Here is an 18710-nt window from a genome sequence, read left to right on the forward strand (position 1 = left end):
AACTGCTTTTGTAGCAGGGTCCTGTAGCTGGGACAGACACTGTGTTGCTATACTGCTTCCAGTCCTGATGGCACACACAGACATCAACCGTGTCTGCCCTCCACTCTCTAGATTCAAAAGGACTGTGGGAAGAGGCAGCCCTCACATCTCTGCCTCTGTGATACAGGCCTGCACTCTGTAAATCTGGTCTTCTAAAAGTAAAAACCACATTTAAGCAGTATATTAAACTGTTCTTACATATTCTATCTTCTGTGACTAATGCTTTGTTAATGAAGTGTGTGTGGGGGGGTGCATGTAGATCATCTGATTTTGAATGTTCCTAAAAAACACATGGGCAGGTTTTACTAAACATTTAGTACATTCCTAGCTGGGACCTGACAGCTGAGTATTTTGTGTTATAACATTATCTTGGTTTTAACATAAAAATGGACCTCATAACTTGACCCAATTTATCAGTTTGAGTCTGAACCACTTTTGTGCACATTCAATCCCTAACTTTCTGATTTTGGTGGAATGCAAATATGTCGTATTAAAATAACACACAGATTGTTATTACAGGTGTTCATGAACAGGAAAGAAAATACTTTACAGAGATTAAAACTCTTAGCACCTCTAAATTATTATTACTTAAGTTCATCCTGCATCTGAAATACTAACTTCATGATATTTAGCCTCATGGGTAGAACAGTTTACATGAGATTGGTTTTTCAAATTTTCTTTCAGGCATGCAAAAGGATGTGGTTTTGATACACATCTAAGTCTTGTTACTATTTGCCAGAAACAAGAAACTGTAGCCTGAAAACATACACACATGCACACACACGCAAAGAATTTGCTATAACATGATGTTAAGATTTGTGACCTAAATTGTAGCATGAACTTAAGACCCCAACCCATTTAAGCTAGTCATTGGGGGGAAGTGTGCAGTTGTATATAAAAATTTACTCTGAAGACAAATGAATGAACTGAAATACTCTTCTGGTTTCAAGAGTATTGAAATCAACTATACCTCACAAATTCTGAATTTTTGTTGGTTTAAGTTATTAGCAAAGGTGAATTTGGTTTTGCACATTAAAAAAAGCTATAGACATCTGAGACACGATTATCTCTACAGCTCTGTGACTATGTAAAATGTTGCTATGAATTCAAATTGCTTCAGGCTTCAAAATTTTACATCTTAAGTGCAACACTTATTTAATTAGTTTTTTATCATAATTCTAGTAATATGGTTCCTATAAGGGTATTCTAAAAATAATTTTAGGAAGGATTATTAAAAATGCAAAATCATTCAGTGTAAAATTAGGGACTTCCCTGATTTCTTTTCCATCATTTATCTCTTTCATGGATATTGGTGTTTCATAATTTTGGGTGGAGAAAGTCTTTTGCAAGAATAGAACTTGTTGATCAAGCATTTTGCCATCAATTTCCTCTGTTTTTCTGCTTGCTCACACAGGAGATGTTTCTTTCAGGGAAGTACTTAGAAGACAGGGTTTTGATTTTGTTATTGTTTGAGTCACTGGGTCTCCATGTATGTATGGTGGAGTCTAAATGTTTATAAATCATGAATACAATACCCTGAAGACATGTTCAGTGCACAGTAAATCATTTTTATTTAAACCGTCAGCTTCACCAGCTCGGCTTTGGCTAGAATCTTTCTTATTTTCATGTCACGAGTAATAATAACTGAAGTGTTATTTAGATAACAGTTCTGCTTCTCATTATTACATAACAGAAAACCTACTGTAGAAAGCTTGTATTTACCATTTTTTTTATTATTATTATGTTCAGTTGGAAAAGGCAGCAGCTGAGACTTAGAATACACTCTGTACCCTTGGAGAGCCGTGTTGTCTTCAGCAGGTCACAGCAGAAATCCACTTGTACACAATACGATGCAGGGATGTGGTCCTACACAGGATTTTTAAAAACTATGATTACCTTCTTATCAAGTGTGGTGAAGGCCTATTCCTTCTCTCAGCAGCATCAAACGGATTAAGAACAGAGGCTTAGTATTATATATGTGATTCCTTTAAGGAACCAATGGACAAGTGGAAACTAATTCCTTCTTGATTTTAAGTTGAATTACCTGTGCTTGTGATGGTTTTTATTAGATGTGCTGAGAACACCATTGTGTCCACAGCTCTTCACAGAACTTCATTTTAGTTTTGTCTTTCTTCTTACAAAAAAAAAATTCAAATCTTTTTCTCTTTCCCTGCTGTCTTGCAGTAAAGGACTTGACTCACATGCACACTTGCAGATGTGTAGGTGTATTTTGTATGGGTTTGACTTTCAAGATATTATCCTGTTTTTCTGCTGGGTAACTGTGGAGAATTCATTGAGTAACTGGGCCCTCTATCTCAGGACACTATCTGAAATTTTGATGAAAAATTAAATTAACCTCTCTAAGGAATGGCACAAATATATGCATTCTGCCTTAAAATGATGGAAGTGTTGGGGGAGGGTTAGCTGGGGATGTTGTTTGTGATGCAGGTAGGCTTTAACATTAGAATTCTTTCATAAGCCACAGGCCCAAAATACTTGTATGTATTGGGGTCTTTTCATCTTTCTATGCCATAGAACCAAGAACTGAAAGTCATTAAAATACTATATGTCTAACTTAAAAACACAAGCAAATGATTAGAAGCTGTGGGCATCTGATGCAACACAGTTGAGCTGAGGGGACTTAATGAGTTACTGATTAGACCTTAATTTCTGTAGCTCATTCTTAGCCTGCACCAGTCATGATATAAACCACGGTTGCTTAATTCTCCTTCACTGTGATTTAAGCTAATACTCTCTTCTTCCTTTGGAGTGAACTGAGAGCCTGTTACCATGTCTCAGCTGGTAAGTCCATCAGTTGAGTGTGACCCTGCCCCAGGCCCCAGCATACTGGGTGCCTCTGTGCTGTGTGTGCTGTCCAAGGGCCCTGGCCAGTGGGAGCCGTGCATACCTGCTTGTGTGTGTATGCCTGTGTGCACTTTAATTTATATCAGTGCAGGGTTTTGATTCTGTATCAGAGTGAAGTAGTTGTGGTTGAGTTTCTTCTCAAGGAGCTTTCTGATGAAAGGCACTTTGTCATTTTCCATTTTGGAGTTTGTGTTATAAATCATCTTTTGACTGGTTTCTCCTTTGTGGTTCCTGTCTGAAATTTTAGTCCAATCATATACTTTAAGAATCATCTCAAAATGATTTTCTTCATCCTTTGGAAATTCAATTCTTAGATCCTTCAAGGTCAGTAACACTGTTAACCTATTAACAACCAGCGTCCAACAAGGATCTGGAAATAGTTTGAGCTATTCCAACTTGACAGTATACAAGCTGGTTTTATTTTGTATTTATTTTTAAAACAGTTAGCAGAAGTCGAGAAAAATAATGCATTAGTACAAATGGTTCACTGTAATTACACTTATCTCTTCTATAATTTTATCAGTGATTACATAAGATAATCTGTCTATGATATTTATTTGGAAGCCTAAGAAGACTATGTGATGGATGTTTATTTTCTAACATTAGGAACTGACTCTCCATAACCCTACATTTTGGATTCACTGCATTATTAAAAAGGAGTTGAATTAAAATATATTTTTCTTTTCATACTATACACTTTTCATCCAAAGTATTCATTTTTCCTCTTTCCTGTTCTCATTTTAAACTCTGTTTCCAGAAGAAGAAATAAAACGAACCATTCTTTATCTATTTCTAGACTTTAAAGATTAATATTTATGTGTCAGTCCTTTCCTTTCTCTCTGTGCTGTCTTTGAAGCGTCATTAAACATTTGAATCTGGTGGATATGGTTTGGAGAAAGAAGTGCAGATGTTTAACCAAAAGGTTTAAGTTTCTGAAGTAAAGGAAAAAAAAATCTTTCAAAATCAGGTCTATATTTTCTCTTGCTATGTAAGGAATCCCTTATGATTCTGGCATCTGTGGAAGAGGAGGAAGCTACATAATACTGTTTTTAATAGATTTTGTCAGTACTTTGTCCTACTTTTCACTTTTCCCCTTTTAGAAACACAGACCCAATGAGATTTTTTTTTTTAAAGTAACTGCATGTAGAAAGTCCATATTATTTTTCTTTTTTTATTTGTTTGTGGGTCATTTTTATTTTCTCTCCACCTTCATCTCTTCAGGAAATGGGAATAAAGATTGAGGTCCTTCCTAATTTTTCCATTTGATAAATCTGTGATGGACCTTGCTGTGGTAGTCAGATCTTCTAAGGAACAGCAGCTGCATTTCCACAGCATTTTACATCTGCACAGTTTACCAGAATGCTGCTATTTCACATATCCAGCAGTCCACACACACAGCTGATTCCTTGGAGTGACAGGAGAAAGTCTAATAGCAAGTCTGCCTATGGCAAACATGAGCTAGGTACACAGGGACAGAGGTGGTGCGGACTTGTCTCCTTGTTCTGCACAGCCAATATTTACGTGCTGCCTTGTGTGCCATGTTTTCGGCTAGATCCCCCCACTGGAAGTTTCAACATGGCCACAAAATCTGAGAGAGTGGTTGCTTGGTGCTGAAGAAATTGCTAGTCATCAAAAAAAAAAAAAAAAAAAAAAGTACATTGGCATGTTGGAAGTGAAGATTTGCACAGAATAGCCATTTATCCAGCACAGCCCCATAAGCAAGTTTTGGTGTAACTACTGCGTCTTTCACCAAAAAAAACCCAACCCAAACCAAACCAAAATGTACTTGATGTATGATAGTGCAGTTTCCTTTTAACCTTAAGTTGCAGCAGAAATATTAGGTATTCTACTTTTTTATATAATTAACTACTGTGCTGTAATTTTCCTTTATAATTGTCATACTTAACTGTATGATTTCCTACTGGTTGAATGACTTGCATCATCCCATGTATTTTTTTGCTTGCTGAATCCCCACTGTTACTATACTAGAAGCTTGTATAGTCTAGACTCTTTTTGCTACTGCTTTGCTATTCTCATTTACTCTTTGTTCAGCTGATGAAAATAAAAGCTCTGTGCTCAGAGTGGGCATTTTCCCTTTGTTACCTGTTTAACAGCACTTAAGGTGTAGCAGGTCTTTTGCTGATACCCCTAATAGACTTCACACAGACCTACATAACACTGCTTTATGCCTCATGTTGTTCTTTTTTATATAAATTACTTTTTCATATAAATGACAGTAGTCAAGGAAATACTTCTTAATGACAAACTTAGAAGCAAAGGCAGTCTGAGATTTCATGAAGTTCCTAAATATAGCTTGGCCTTCCATTTCTTTCTTCAACACATTGTCACCATTAGAATATTATGTCTTGGGATTCTGGGAACTCTTCTATGGTGTTGGTTTGCTAGGGAGAGTTTTAGGATAGCAAAAAATGAGTTCATTAAGATCTTGGGTGATGTAGGGCCAGAATCTCATTCTGTCAATAAATCTGTCAAATAAAATGATAGGCAAAATACCAAGATTGGCTATAAGCTGGATAAATTGTGTGAAAGGAATCTTTGTTGTAGAGAGGAATTCAGTGGTTGACATGAAATTCTGAGCTTTAAAATTCAAAATGATATGGCTGACAAACTTCCCCAGGGTTATTTTGACAATCCCTATCTTAAAGTTCAATTTATGTCAGTAAGTACTATATAATTAACACTCTTTACATTTTCAATGCTGGTGTAAGTCTAGGCTGTCTTTTTAATAGCAAGTTTTCTTAATTTAAAAAGAAAGTGTTGGTGTGGCAGTGGACTGTGGCATGAAAATTGAAAAACTCTCCCATAGCTATATCATGCAAGAACAGTGGTGAACAGTAGTTAATTATACATTTAGTACTTGATCTCAAAAGTGTTATTTTTTTAAATGAATGGAGTGTGGCAGGTACACCTAATTCAATTAATCCACAGCATAACATAAACTGAGTAAATAGTCACCTGTCATTTAATGAAACTATAAAGAAACAGCCTGCTTTTTCTTTCTTACTTTTGCGTGTGTGGTGTTGGCATTTTTGTTGTTGTCATCATTACTATTATCATCATTAATTTTTATTATAATTTTAATTTTATCTTTATTATTCACATTTTCATCTATTCACTGTTCCAGTTAGTGAAGTTGTTGGAATGGTGTCAAAGGAACTCCTTACCCTTTCTGTCTAAATTCACTTCACCATTACATTACCTTCTAATATTCACATCAATATTATTTTTGTCAAAATGTGCCATTCTGCCTGTGGGCTGGGGTGCAGTGCTGTATCTTGACATAATGTCCGAACACCAGTTAAGGGACACCTACTATTTGAATTCCGAAATTATTTACTGATACTGTTAAAAATGCAGTTTTTCTACTTTCTGATCTATCTGCTTGGAATGGCATAGCTTGAAAACAGTCAACGACAGCCCAAGACTGTCCCTTAATTCACTTTTTAAAATTAAGTATCTAGACTCCTCGTTAACAGCTTATACTTCAGCTGCTGTTTGTGACAGTGGGAGGACATAAACTAGAGCCATTATCAGTAGAACCAGGTCAAAAAGTTGTATGCATTTGGTTACAGGTAAAAGCCCACTAACAAGATATCTAGGAATAGAGGGAAGAGAAAAAAATCAAAAGGTAGAAAAATAATGGAAGAGACAGAACTAGGCTGAAGGATGGTGTTTGTGAATAGAAGCAAAGTAGCTGAGATGTCATAAGCCTGCCACCTATTTTCACCACCAGTAGCCTAGAACATTATAGCATTTGCTGGTGTATATAACAAAATGATTTGTGTTTCTCCTCCTGCAAACATACCATCCTAGTGAACAGTTTAGTATCTTGATAGAATTGCCCTCATGAATATTTTAGCTTACTGAATATAACTCAGTAAACTGTCAGTGAGAAATGCAGCTTTCATTAAAACAAGGAGGTGAAACATAACAAACTCATTTCATTTTACTGCTGACCAAAGTATTTTTTAACTCAGGGCAATTATCTTGGGTATGGGAAGGGGAAATGCCCTAATAGATGTTTTCTGCTCTGTTCTAATCTATTTATACTTTTGCTTTTTAATCATAGGTTTCTGTGCTCGAGAGGCAGATATTTGACTTCCTTGGTTATCAGTGGGCACCCATCCTGGCAAATTTTATACACATTATTATAGTCATACTTGGCTTATTTGGAACCATCCAGTATAGACCTCGTTACATAACAGGAGTGAGTATTTAACTTTATTTACTTTTTTTGATGTGCGTGTTAAAAAAAAAGTTTTCCAAATTCTATTGCTTATAGATCAAATAGAAATCTTATCTTGGTTTAACTTTCTTCTGTAATATTTTACATTTACTTATTATGCTTTTTAGATGCCTGCAATAATTAAGTTGTAATAACGTACAAAAACTGAAAGTCAATATGATCACAAACTACATGACAATATGAACTTTCAAGAAGTGAAGTCAGTTTAAAGAATTGCAGCATCCTCAGAATTACAGGGATTTAGAGCTAGAATAAATGCTAGCCATAACTTTCCTAGATACACTGGATCTCTCCAACAGATCTTGATATATTATAGTTACTCATTGTTATTAACCATCATTGGTGGAGTGCCTGTCTGTTATGTATATCCCTCCTAGAAATTATAGTCCAAGTTGAAAATGAAGTATGAGAATATGGTAAGAAATGCAAGTTTGATGGTTACGGACTGAGAGCTCCAAAATAAAAGGGTTTGGACCTTTATATTTTTAATCCATTTCTTTTCCTTATTCAGCTACCCCTCATACACAGACTCAGTATTGCTGTACTCTGGTACGATACGGAATTTATGAAATCCTCATTTCGTACTCCGGGTTCATTTTTTTCCCCATTTGTAGGTCTATAAAGACAAAATAACAAATCTGAAAGTCATCATTCAGAACACCTTTTGTTAGAAATAGATTTGCATAACAATATTTCTATCAAACTTGACTGCTAATTCATTTAAAGCTTGTATACTTTTCAGAGACAGACAGCAGTCGAAAAGATTTGCCCGTACATAGCCATATTTTCATGTCAATGAAAATAACTCCACTGAATCTGTACCTGCTTCTGCAAAGTCTGTTTCCTCTTGTACTGTTCCCTCATATACCAGTAATCACTCAGGAGATAGAAAGGTTTTGCTTGTACCCCTGTGCTGCTATCCATATTGCGGTAGTGTGATGCTAACAATACATTAATATTTGTGTCTGTGTTTCTATCTCTGTGATTTCCTATATACAGAAAATGTGTGTCTACATGTATAATGTCTTTATGCATGCACTCAATTTAATATATTCCAAAACACATATTATCAACATTGAAAAATATATTGCAAGCCTTAAATATTTAGAGGGTTTCCTTCAAGTCACAACTCTGGGAGTCACATGAATGCGAACTGGAGTTTTCTTCTTCCATTTCTAGTGCTTTGGCCAGTACAAAAGGCTTGAAAATAAAAAACCAAAATTCAAGCAAGTGTCAGTTAAATCAAAAGAGTAAAAAGTTCCATCCCAAGACTATTCCAAGGCATAAAAATGAGCATGAGCATAAAACGCTTAGCTGAGCTAAACAAAAAAGCTAGATTTAAATGGCCTTTCCACCAGGAGTACAGAAAATTACCTGCTACAATGATGAGTGCTTTGTGAATGGCGAGGAATACCAGCCTTATAAATAGGTACCATTCACATTAGTTTCTGGATGATATGGTTTGTGCCACACCATCCTACTAATTTTCACACAAATCTTTTCATAGAGCTCCCTCTCACCCTCACAGTGTAACCCATCTGGTTTTGTGAATTTACCTCCCTGCATCCTCTCACTGAATTGGATAGAACCGGTCTAAGATCAAATGGTTTGTCTTGCTCAGATTTTATGAGAGACACCTGAATATGCCATCTATCACAGACTGCTTAGATAAGGAAACAATGACGAAGCTTTCTTCCTTCATTTAGTTGGATCAGCGGAGGAGTGCTGTGATTTTTTCATTTCCACTGCTTTCTTAGGAGAGTATCTAAAATCAGGATGAGGGAAATGGCACTGGTCACTGGAGGAAGAGGTAAGGGAACTACACCCTTTTATTCAGTTCTACTGGGCCCAGAATAGGCACCTTGTTAAAGCTGGGCAAAACTTAGTGGTGTCATCTGACATCGGGAGTAAAGTTATGAGTTCAAAGGCAAGAAAAAAGACAACAGCCTATAAGCCTGCAAGGGTGTAGCTATAAGGTTTTCAGGTGAGTGGATGTAAATACTCAGACTTCAATAGATTCTGCAAGGGTCAATCTATCTTGACTGGACTCTATAGGACCCTTAATCCACAGTCACATTAGTATCTCAAGAAAAGCTTGCTTCAACAAGACTACAATAAATTTCCTTTTTACTGTGCATGCTTCGTAAAAGATATCACAAAAATGTTTTCTAAAGGTTGTGAATCATAGGTTAAAGAGAGCAGGGAGATTTTAAGGCAAGATTTCAAGAAATGATTCAGTAGTTTAGGGAGAAGAGGAAATAACTTTTAGACAGATGGGACACCACAAGTGAAAGTGTGTCCTTGAACTCCAAGAGTCACAGGGAAGTTTTGAAGTGGGTGAGGGGAAAAGGTGACTGTGTGGTTTCAGGCCTTGGAAAATAGTTCAAATTACATGGGATGCAGGATTTGTGGTGGACAAAGGGGACAGGAAATTGTACTTTAATATTATCAGAGGGGTTAATCTCAATGTAGGTTTGGCAAGAACATACTAATTTTTGCTTGTAAACCTGGACCATTAACCAATAAATAAGCAATTGATGCAGGAGGTGAAACATCTGGTTTGAGTGTAGGAATGAGCGTCCCTTCAAAGATATCTTCTCAAAAGATAATAATTAAATGAGCTTTTTCTGTGAAAAAAATAATTATAAAAGGACCTCTTAACAACACTATGCTGAAACAGAGAGTAAGGATTTCAGTGGGAAGAAAGGTTACCCAGTGTAACGACTGAGATGTAAATGTGTTTTTTAGGAGTGCTATCATAAGATCCATCAATGCAAATGCCTGAGAGGTAATACTAATGCAAATTATTAAGGGTTCTGGAAAGATACAATGCTCTTAACCTGGGTAGGGCTCCTCCTGGAGGCTCAGTTTCTCCCCATTCCTTCTATATAGGGATTCCAACTGTGCTGATATGCTAAGTGCATATTCCTCACTCCACTATGGATTATTAGTCACCTGACTAATTAGTGACCTTCTACAATGGAGTAACTGCATCGGTAGACAAGGGAAGAGCTATGGATGTAATCTAACTAGACTTTTGTAAGGCTTTTGATATGGTCACCCACAACATTCTAGCTGCTAAACTGGAGATGTATGGACTTGAAAAATGGACTGTTAGGTGGAAAAGGAAGTGGCTGGATGGCCACGTCCAAAGAGTCATACTCAGTGGCTCAATGTCCAAGTGGAAACCAGTAACAAGTGGTGTCCCTCAGCAGTCTGTACTGGGATCAATAGTATTTAATGTTTTCATCAACAACTTAGACAGTGGGATTTAGTACACCCTCAGCAAGTTTGCAGATGACACCAAGCTGAGTGCAGTTGATTTGCTAGAAGGAAGGGATGTCATCCAGAGGGACCTTGACAGCCTTGAGGAATGGGCCCATGTGAACCTCATAAAGTTCAATAAGGCCAAGTGTGCGGTCCTGCACATGGGTGAGGACGGTCCCTGATATTGATACAGACTGAGGGATGAATGGATTGAGAGCAGCCCTGTGGAGGAGGACTTGGGGGTACTGGTGGACTAAAAATTGGACGTGAGCCAGCAATATGCGCTTGCAGCTCAAAAAGCCAATTGTATTCTGGCCTGCATAAAAAGAACTGTGACCAACAGGTCAAGGGAGGTGATTCTGCTCATATACTTAACTCTCCTGAGACACCTGGAGTACTGAGTCCAGTACAAGACACGGACCTGTTAGAGCAGGTCCAGTGGAGAGCCACAAAAACATTCAGAGGGCTGGAACACCTGTCCTATGAAGAAAGGCTGAGAGAATTGGGGTCATTTAGCCTCAAGAAAGGAAGGCTCTTGGGAGAGCTTATTGCAGCCTTTCAATATATAAAGGGAACTTATAAGTAAGATAGAGAAAGACTTTTTACCAGGGCCTGTAGTGGCAGGACAAGGGACAATAGGTTTAAAGTGAAAGAGCATAAATTTAGTTTGAACATAAGGAAGAAAAGTTTTACAGTGAGGGTGGCAAAACACTGGAACAGGTTGTCCAGAGAAGTTGTGGATACCCCCTCCCTGGAAGTGTTCAAGGCCAGGTTGAATGGGGTTTTGAGAAACCTGATCTAGTGAAAGATGTCCTTGCCCATGTCAGGAGGTTTGGACTAGATGACCTTTAAAGGTCTCTTCCAACCAAACTGGTCTGTGATTTTGTGATTCTATGAAAAAAAAAAAAGAGTAAGGAAATGCTACTGAATGAATTGATGTTTTCTGGTTCCTGCATTATGGAAAACCTTGGCAATCTCATTCTGTTGTTGTCTTAGCATTTCTAGAAAGCATTATCAGAATATATAAGAAGTACAAAAAGTCCCATTTGTACTGAATGGCATTCTCTTCTCCAAACAGATGAATCCACCTGACAGGTTAAGAAGCTGACCTTATAGTTCTCCAGTGCTACAGATGTAGCACTGTAAAGTTAAGTACTTTATTTCTCCACAGCCAAGGGAAGAAGATAAAGGAATGTCTACTGAGACTTGACAGTGACATAAACAGATAGAGAAAAACTTTGAAGTGAATTATGAAATATAAGAATTGGAGGAAAATCATGTCTGGAATGTAGATTCTACTGTAATTTCCATTGCTTATTTGTACCTTCTAGACCTGTTAGATTTCCTTCTTCTAGAATTAGTTCCAACAAAGAGAGAATTTTTGTACAATTCTGTAGGTTTGATTAAGCAGTCTCATAGACTGGAAAGAAAGTGAAAAAGCATTTGCACTGAAGAATAAATTCTCCTGCCTTTAGCATAAAGTGAAGATCCAATACAAGTAAGAGAGTAAAGTTTTAAACCAGAAAGAATTACCTTGTTTCAGACCTGTGATAGTAGGAGATTGTACAAATTGTTTTCTTGTAATGACCTATTCATTGCACAGTTCAAGTAAACTTTGGTTGTGCATGAAGCAAAATTGCACAGTGGACAGCAGCGATAAATTTATTCTGTGCTAGTATTTCCTTCTCTTAAACATAATAGTAACACCCCCTAATAATAGTGAACATAACAGGCACTCGTACAGACCACAATATGCAGAAGAGAACAAGGATCTCGGTTTGACACAAATCAAATTTGCAACCTTTAAGAGCAAAAAGAATCTTGTACAGGATAATACCTGGTCACATTAAGTCTGGGAGAAAAGGATAGGTTATTACTGGTACATTGTTTAACACGTAATTGCTGATATATATTAAAAAAGAGAAAGAGGCAATTACCTTATGTCTAAGCTTCTTGCAGCATCATCAGTCTGCCAAACCATTAGGCCTCAGAGAGTATAACTGAGTTAATCTATGTCTTTGTAAAGACTAGACATTGTCAATCGCTTCAACAACCCTAGTGGGATCTACTTAATGCCTTATATGACAAGTAGCCCTTAGTCTAGCAGATCTGTTTGGGAGTATTTCAGTTGTATATTGCAATTTAGTATCTTCCATGTTTTTTAAATGTTTAAATAGTACATGGAAGTATGCAGCAGTTCATCTGTCATATGTACATACCAGAATACTATCAAACAGCATTAACCATGACATAGAAAACTGTAAAACCAAGAACAGCAGGGCATCTGTTGTTCTAGAGCCATATTCTCTGACCTCCGTTTTTGAATTTTAAAGACAGGCTCTGTATAATTAATGATTTTGCTAGAATTTTTGGTGAGAAAAAATTTCAGATGATTTTGCTAAATCTTACAAGATAACCAGTTTCCAGTTCTTTTTCCTGATGAAACAGTTATTTATAGTAAAAAAAAAAAAAAAAAAAAAAGACTCTTATGCTTAACATTTTTTAATAACTGAGTTCTGAGATTAATTTACCTTATTGACCTAATCTGATTTATTTTCCAGATACTTGTTTTATTTAAAATAAAAAAGTGCATGTACTTAAGCCCAGTACAGGAATTAATAAAAAATATATTTTATTTCTGCTTTCTTTATATCTGTTGGGAAAAATAGATATATATAAACCCATTTAATAAAGCAGAAGATGTAATGAAATGGAATGGTCATTGTACATTCTGGTCAGCCTGCAAGGTACAAAGTTTTTGAAGTCTATGAAGTCAGATTCCTACCTGAGACTGCTCTCTATAAAGGTTTTTTCAGGATGTACTTTTGTCTCCATTCTGAGATGAATTCTTCACCTTAATTGCACTTATGTGATGATTTACTGTGTTGCAACTAAAATGTAGACATTTATTTATAGCAGGGAGCACATAGTCACACAAACTATTTCTATACACAACTTTTCAGAACAAATGATAATTTGTGGACATAAGCAATAGTCTTCTGCATAATCATTTTGAGCTGATGCCAAATAATACTATAAGTACAATTAAATATATAAAGACCTTGAAAATTTTAGTAGCAGCTTTGTCTGTTGGGTGTCATAGGAGACTGCGAATCATAGAATCACAGAATGGTTTGGGTTGGAAGATCATCTCGTTCCAACCTCCCTGCCGTGGACAGGGACAGCTTCCACTAGACCAGCTTGCTCAAAGCCCCGTCCAACCTTGAACACTTTCAGGAATGGGGCATCCACAGCTCCTCTCATCAACCGTTCCAGTATTTCACCACCCTCACAGGAAAGAATTTCTTCTTTACATCTAATCTAAATCTACCCTCTTTCAGTTTAGAGCCAGTCCCCTTTGTCCTATCACTACATGTCCTCATAGAAAGTCCCTCTCTACAGTGCTTTCCTGTAGGCCCCCTTTAGGAACTGGAAGCTGCTATAAGGTCTCCCTGGAGACCTCTTCTCTAAGCTGAACAACCCCAACTCTCTCAGCCTGTCTTCATAGGGGAGATGCTCCAGCCCTCCTCTGGACCCACTCCAACAGGTCCATGCCCTTCTTATATTGGGGGCCTCAGAGATGAATACAGTACTCCACATGAATCAGGATATTGATTCTGTTCAAAATGTGCCATTGGCAAGATGTTTTGTTTGCTAATATGTCATTCAAGCGCACATAATGATATTCCTCAGTTTGTTCCTCTATTCAGTAGTTTGCCGTGGATAATAATGAATGTGAGTGTTTATTAGTTTGTGTCTATGCTTTTTTAATGTATTCAGTTACAATATTGATAATACTCAGCACAGATTTCTGGTAATTTTAATTGTAAATTAAGCAATAACATAGTTAGCTATATAAATAAATAGATATCATATCTACTTATCTTTTGAAGAAGACCAGCCTATAAAACTCGCATTTCTGGCACAAATGTGTTTGAAAAAACAGAATTTCTTTTCTGCACATATCACTAATACCAGCAACAGAATTATTATTTTTCTAGGATATTCTGTCACTATATTTACTCAAATCTTTGCTTAATGTGAGCCAGAAAGCAAGCTGAACAAGACTGAAGTAAATCCAGTTAAAATTGGAAATGATACTTGTAGGAAACATTTTTCATTATCCATGCTGTTCTCAGTGTAAAATTTTCAGGATTTATTGGTTTCAATCAACTTGAAAATATCATGATGGAAGTTTATATGTATTTTAGTACTTACAGACCAGATCAAAACCAGAAAGTGTCTGACCACAGAGGTTGTATTTCCATGTTAGTAGAAAAATCTGTGTCAGTAAAAATTTAAGTAATGGCTAAATAGTCAGAGGTAATCCAAATGTATATATACCCACTGGAGAAATTTAAAACAGGACAAAAAAGACAGGTGTCTCAACGACAAGCAATGTTGATGGAATGGTAGTTCCCCCAAATAGAAGAATTCCAGAAATTAAGCACTATATGGTGAGCATGTGCCTTAAACAGGGAGGACAGAATAGCTATTTTATTTGGGAAGTGCATGTGTATAAAGAAGTTCATATACTTTGGAAAGGAATAAGCAGAGGTACTGGATGCAGTAGTTTCAAGTCACAGTTATATAAGTGCACTACCATTATATTTTCAATCAGAAAGATCAAAAAGATTCAGAAAATACAAACTGTTAAGATCAAGTTGATTATAGCATCCCACAAAGTGGTTATTATAGAAAGCTATGTCTACACCTAAATAGAATAAATGCTCAGTCAGGCCAAATTTTAACAAAGTAGTTCCTCAATGCTTACTCATTTTATTCTTGGAGCTGTTGATTAAAAATGTCATATAGAAAGTTTGCTTTCAGTTGAAAGTAAATCAGATGAGTTTGTTAAAAAATAGTTATATCTGAGCCATCAAATAATAGTGACTGCAATATTAGTGGTCACTGTGCCTCAGGAAATATCAAGAAACAAACATTAATTACTAATCCTCATCTTGGTGAAAAATGGGGAATAAAATCTTGATCATAATTTAGGATCCCCAGAGACTCCCCAATTAAAAAGGAGACAAAGCAAAGGAGAAACAGCACACTCATATGGCTGCTTAGTAGAGATGGTTAACTAAAATAAACATCTTTGTGAGAGTTTGTGTCTGATGAAGTAAATTATAAAAGAAAAGTAAAATTATAATACAGCATAGGTTTGTATAGAAGTACAAAAAAGCTTTGAAGAGCAAAGTGCATGATCAAGAGTATGAGGACAAACAAAAAAGTACAGAATAAAAATAGAAAACTTAAAAGAACACTAGTAAACCTTCAAAATGAATACTGCAGAACCATTTGTGGGAACACTTCAGTAAGGCTCCAAATCATAATATGAATTAAGATGATTACAGTGCTGGAGAATTCACCTCAACCCTGAATTAACCCCAAGTTTCATTCATGGTTTCATTTTCATTATGCCAGATAAATCGATGCTAAATGAAGCACTGGTATTTTATGGTATAGTGATTACTGCACAGGGGCACTTCCATGAAATACTTTCCATGCCATGAATAACAACATGAATTCTCCTTAGCACAATTCAATATCGTTAACATTCCTTTCATTATAGAATTTATACTAAATAGTTTGGTTGAGGGATGCTTGCTGTTTGTCAAAACTCACCTTCTGAAAAAGATCCTTTGTCTTGGTCACCTTTTCAGTAATCCTCGTTCAGATCTCGTCAGTATTTTCTGAAATATATCCATGTTCATAAATACCTGGAACAAGAGCATGTTATTACAACTTTTTATCTTAAAAATCCTTATAAAAGATTGCTGATAACAATTTGGATGTCACAGAAGAGTAGAGTTTGGGATTCTTTCTACAGTCTGTCCTTTCATTACTGGATGCTGCCTCCATAAGAATGACCTTTATAAACTTTGCTAACTGCTATTTTATTGGAGATTTTTGCTCAATTCTGGCAGATGCTGTGAAAAAACGGTAGGGATGTAAGTAGAAGACTGCCCTTTGGACTTTAAACAACATTTGCTGAAAGGGATTTCAATTCACAGGGAGGTATGCTGTTTAATAGAGTGCTTTTGCTGCTGTTGTGTTAAAAGATTAGATTTTAGTATGTTGTGGATTTAAATGTACTTTCATTTATATTTAAAAGGACAGGCTCAGCAGTTTACTTTTGAAACTGAATCTAGCCTACTTTATGGCAGAGGTGGGAATGTGAAGGGAGTAGAAGTTAGTGAATAGCTAGCTGTTCAGTTTCATAGCTGTAGGGGTTTGACTGATCCAAATTTTGAGTCTAACGCCTTGCACACATACAGAACTTGAACAAAGAAAAGTTTAAGTATTCCAATGGTCAAAAACTCATTCTTTCTTTATGCTTATTGGTTAGTTTATTGATGGAGTATTAAATATCAGTTTAAAACAGATGGTCTGCTTTTTTACCTGATAATCAGTTCAGAAAGCCAGTCTAGACTTTGATCACACTGGGCTTTTGATTTTGACTTATTTTAGAAGTATTTTGATAACTTGCAAGAGATCTCAACAGATCTCAAATTCTCCAGGCCTTGAGATTCAGCTGAGCCTTGGGCAAATATGTCAGAGAATCACTTCCAGTATAATATTATACAGAATGTATCTGTCTTGACTGTATGGAAATAGATTAAAGAAGGTAGCCTGCAGTAAATTTCTCTGGCATTTTCTGCCTTTTTTGGCTCTTCACTTTAAAATTTTCATACAATTTAGAATAAAGACCACTCAAAGTAATTTTTTTTCATAAAAATTTTCTGAGTAAAGTTTGACTGCTTTCATCTGCTCTCTTCACTGGAACATATTTAGGTGTGAGGCATTGAGGTACAAAAGGATTAATTTAAAGGATATTATGAAAAAGAAATTTCTTCTCTTTTCAGAAAACCTGACCCAACTTCTTCTTAAGAAAGTGTAAAATATTCTTTCAAGATTAAAGACTACCTAGACAGTTAGTCTGCTATCTCTAGGGAAGTACAATGTGAAAAAAAAACCCTGTTGATCAGAGAATTAGTCAGGACATAAAAAGGAAACAATCCCAGTTAAGAGATCCTAAGTCTCTGCTTCCTCTAAGTTTTGTATAGAACATTACTTTTTCAGAAGTACCCTACTGTCAGAAAACAGAGTTCTAAAGAGAAGAAGTGTACCAGCCCTCTGGAGTTTCATTGTAGATAATTGAGTGAGAAGTTGTCAGACTCCAAGAGGCCTTTTAAACAGTAAACATTTTGAAAACACAATATACTCTTCTCACTTATTTGAGCGTGAAATCTATTAGGCTCTTAGAGCCACTGAACCTTGAAAATTAATTTGGGATGTTTTCAGAAAATATGGTGAAAGACACCCTGGACAAGACTCCAGGACAGAGTTTACTTCAACAACAGTTCTGCTTGGAGTTTTGTTTTCTTTTAGACTGAGATGGATTTTTGTTACTTTTCAGAGTGTTTTTTAAGTTTTCCATTATGACAAATCCTTTTCAAGATACTTAGCTGATACTATTTTTTAAAGTGATATATATGTTGAGTATTAGAAAATGAAAGATTATAATTTGCATCATATAATGAAGTACAGCATTGATTTCCAAGAAATTTTATGCAGAACCTGTTCTGTGCATGAAGCAGTCTGATATTTTTAATATAAATCCTTAATTATTAGTTGCATAGCAGGTTTAACTGGTGTAGAATTCAGCTACATTCATCCTTTCCTAATGCTTTTATCCCCTTTCAATGAATCATATTCATATTTAAAAAGTAGCCATTCAAAATGTCTCCCCCTCATCCATTACACAGAAAAGGAAGATGGTTTTCCAGGGAGTCTCCACTGAGGAGTACAGTTCCGTATAGAACTGATAATAACATATAACGAATGTGGTGTTTTCATTCAAAACAGAGAGCTCACTAACAAAATCTCTGAAAAGGTGCCAAAACATGAAGTTCCTCTACATTTAATTTTCTCTTTTTTTAGGATAGATCCTCTGGTTTGTCACTATAATGACAAGTGGATTTTACTCTACAGCTTTTCATGTTGGGTTAGTTTTGTTTTGATTTGGTTTTTTTTAAGAACAACCCTTTCTGTTAAAATAATGTCTAATTGGCACTTTGTAGTTGAAATAATATAAAAAGCATGGAGAATAAACGACTTAGCTGATGGTGTCTTTAGCAGATACCTAGAGGAAGAGATTAGAGAGAAAATCCATGGGTTTTGCTACCACTACCTAAACTGCAGTTGAAAGCATTAAAATTCTCTCAAACACCCAATCTGTCTCTGGACAGATAGAGATAATTAA

General features: G+C 36.1%; 1 protein-coding gene across 1 annotated transcript in view; it reads left to right on the plus strand.

Moving 5' to 3' along the window:
* NKAIN2 (sodium/potassium transporting ATPase interacting 2) overlaps nucleotides 1-18710 on the plus strand; it is a 579783-nt gene that overhangs the window by 254012 nt on the left and 307061 nt on the right. Inside the window, exon 2 of the mRNA XM_074862421.1 lies at nucleotides 6995-7132. Within this exon, the coding sequence (XP_074718522.1) occupies nucleotides 6995-7132 (138 nt within the window). The remainder of the gene's footprint in view (nucleotides 1-6994; nucleotides 7133-18710) is intronic.

This window comes from Strix uralensis, chromosome 3 (genome assembly GCF_047716275.1).
Source record: "Strix uralensis isolate ZFMK-TIS-50842 chromosome 3, bStrUra1, whole genome shotgun sequence".
NCBI lineage: Eukaryota > Metazoa > Chordata > Aves > Strigiformes > Strigidae > Strix > Strix uralensis.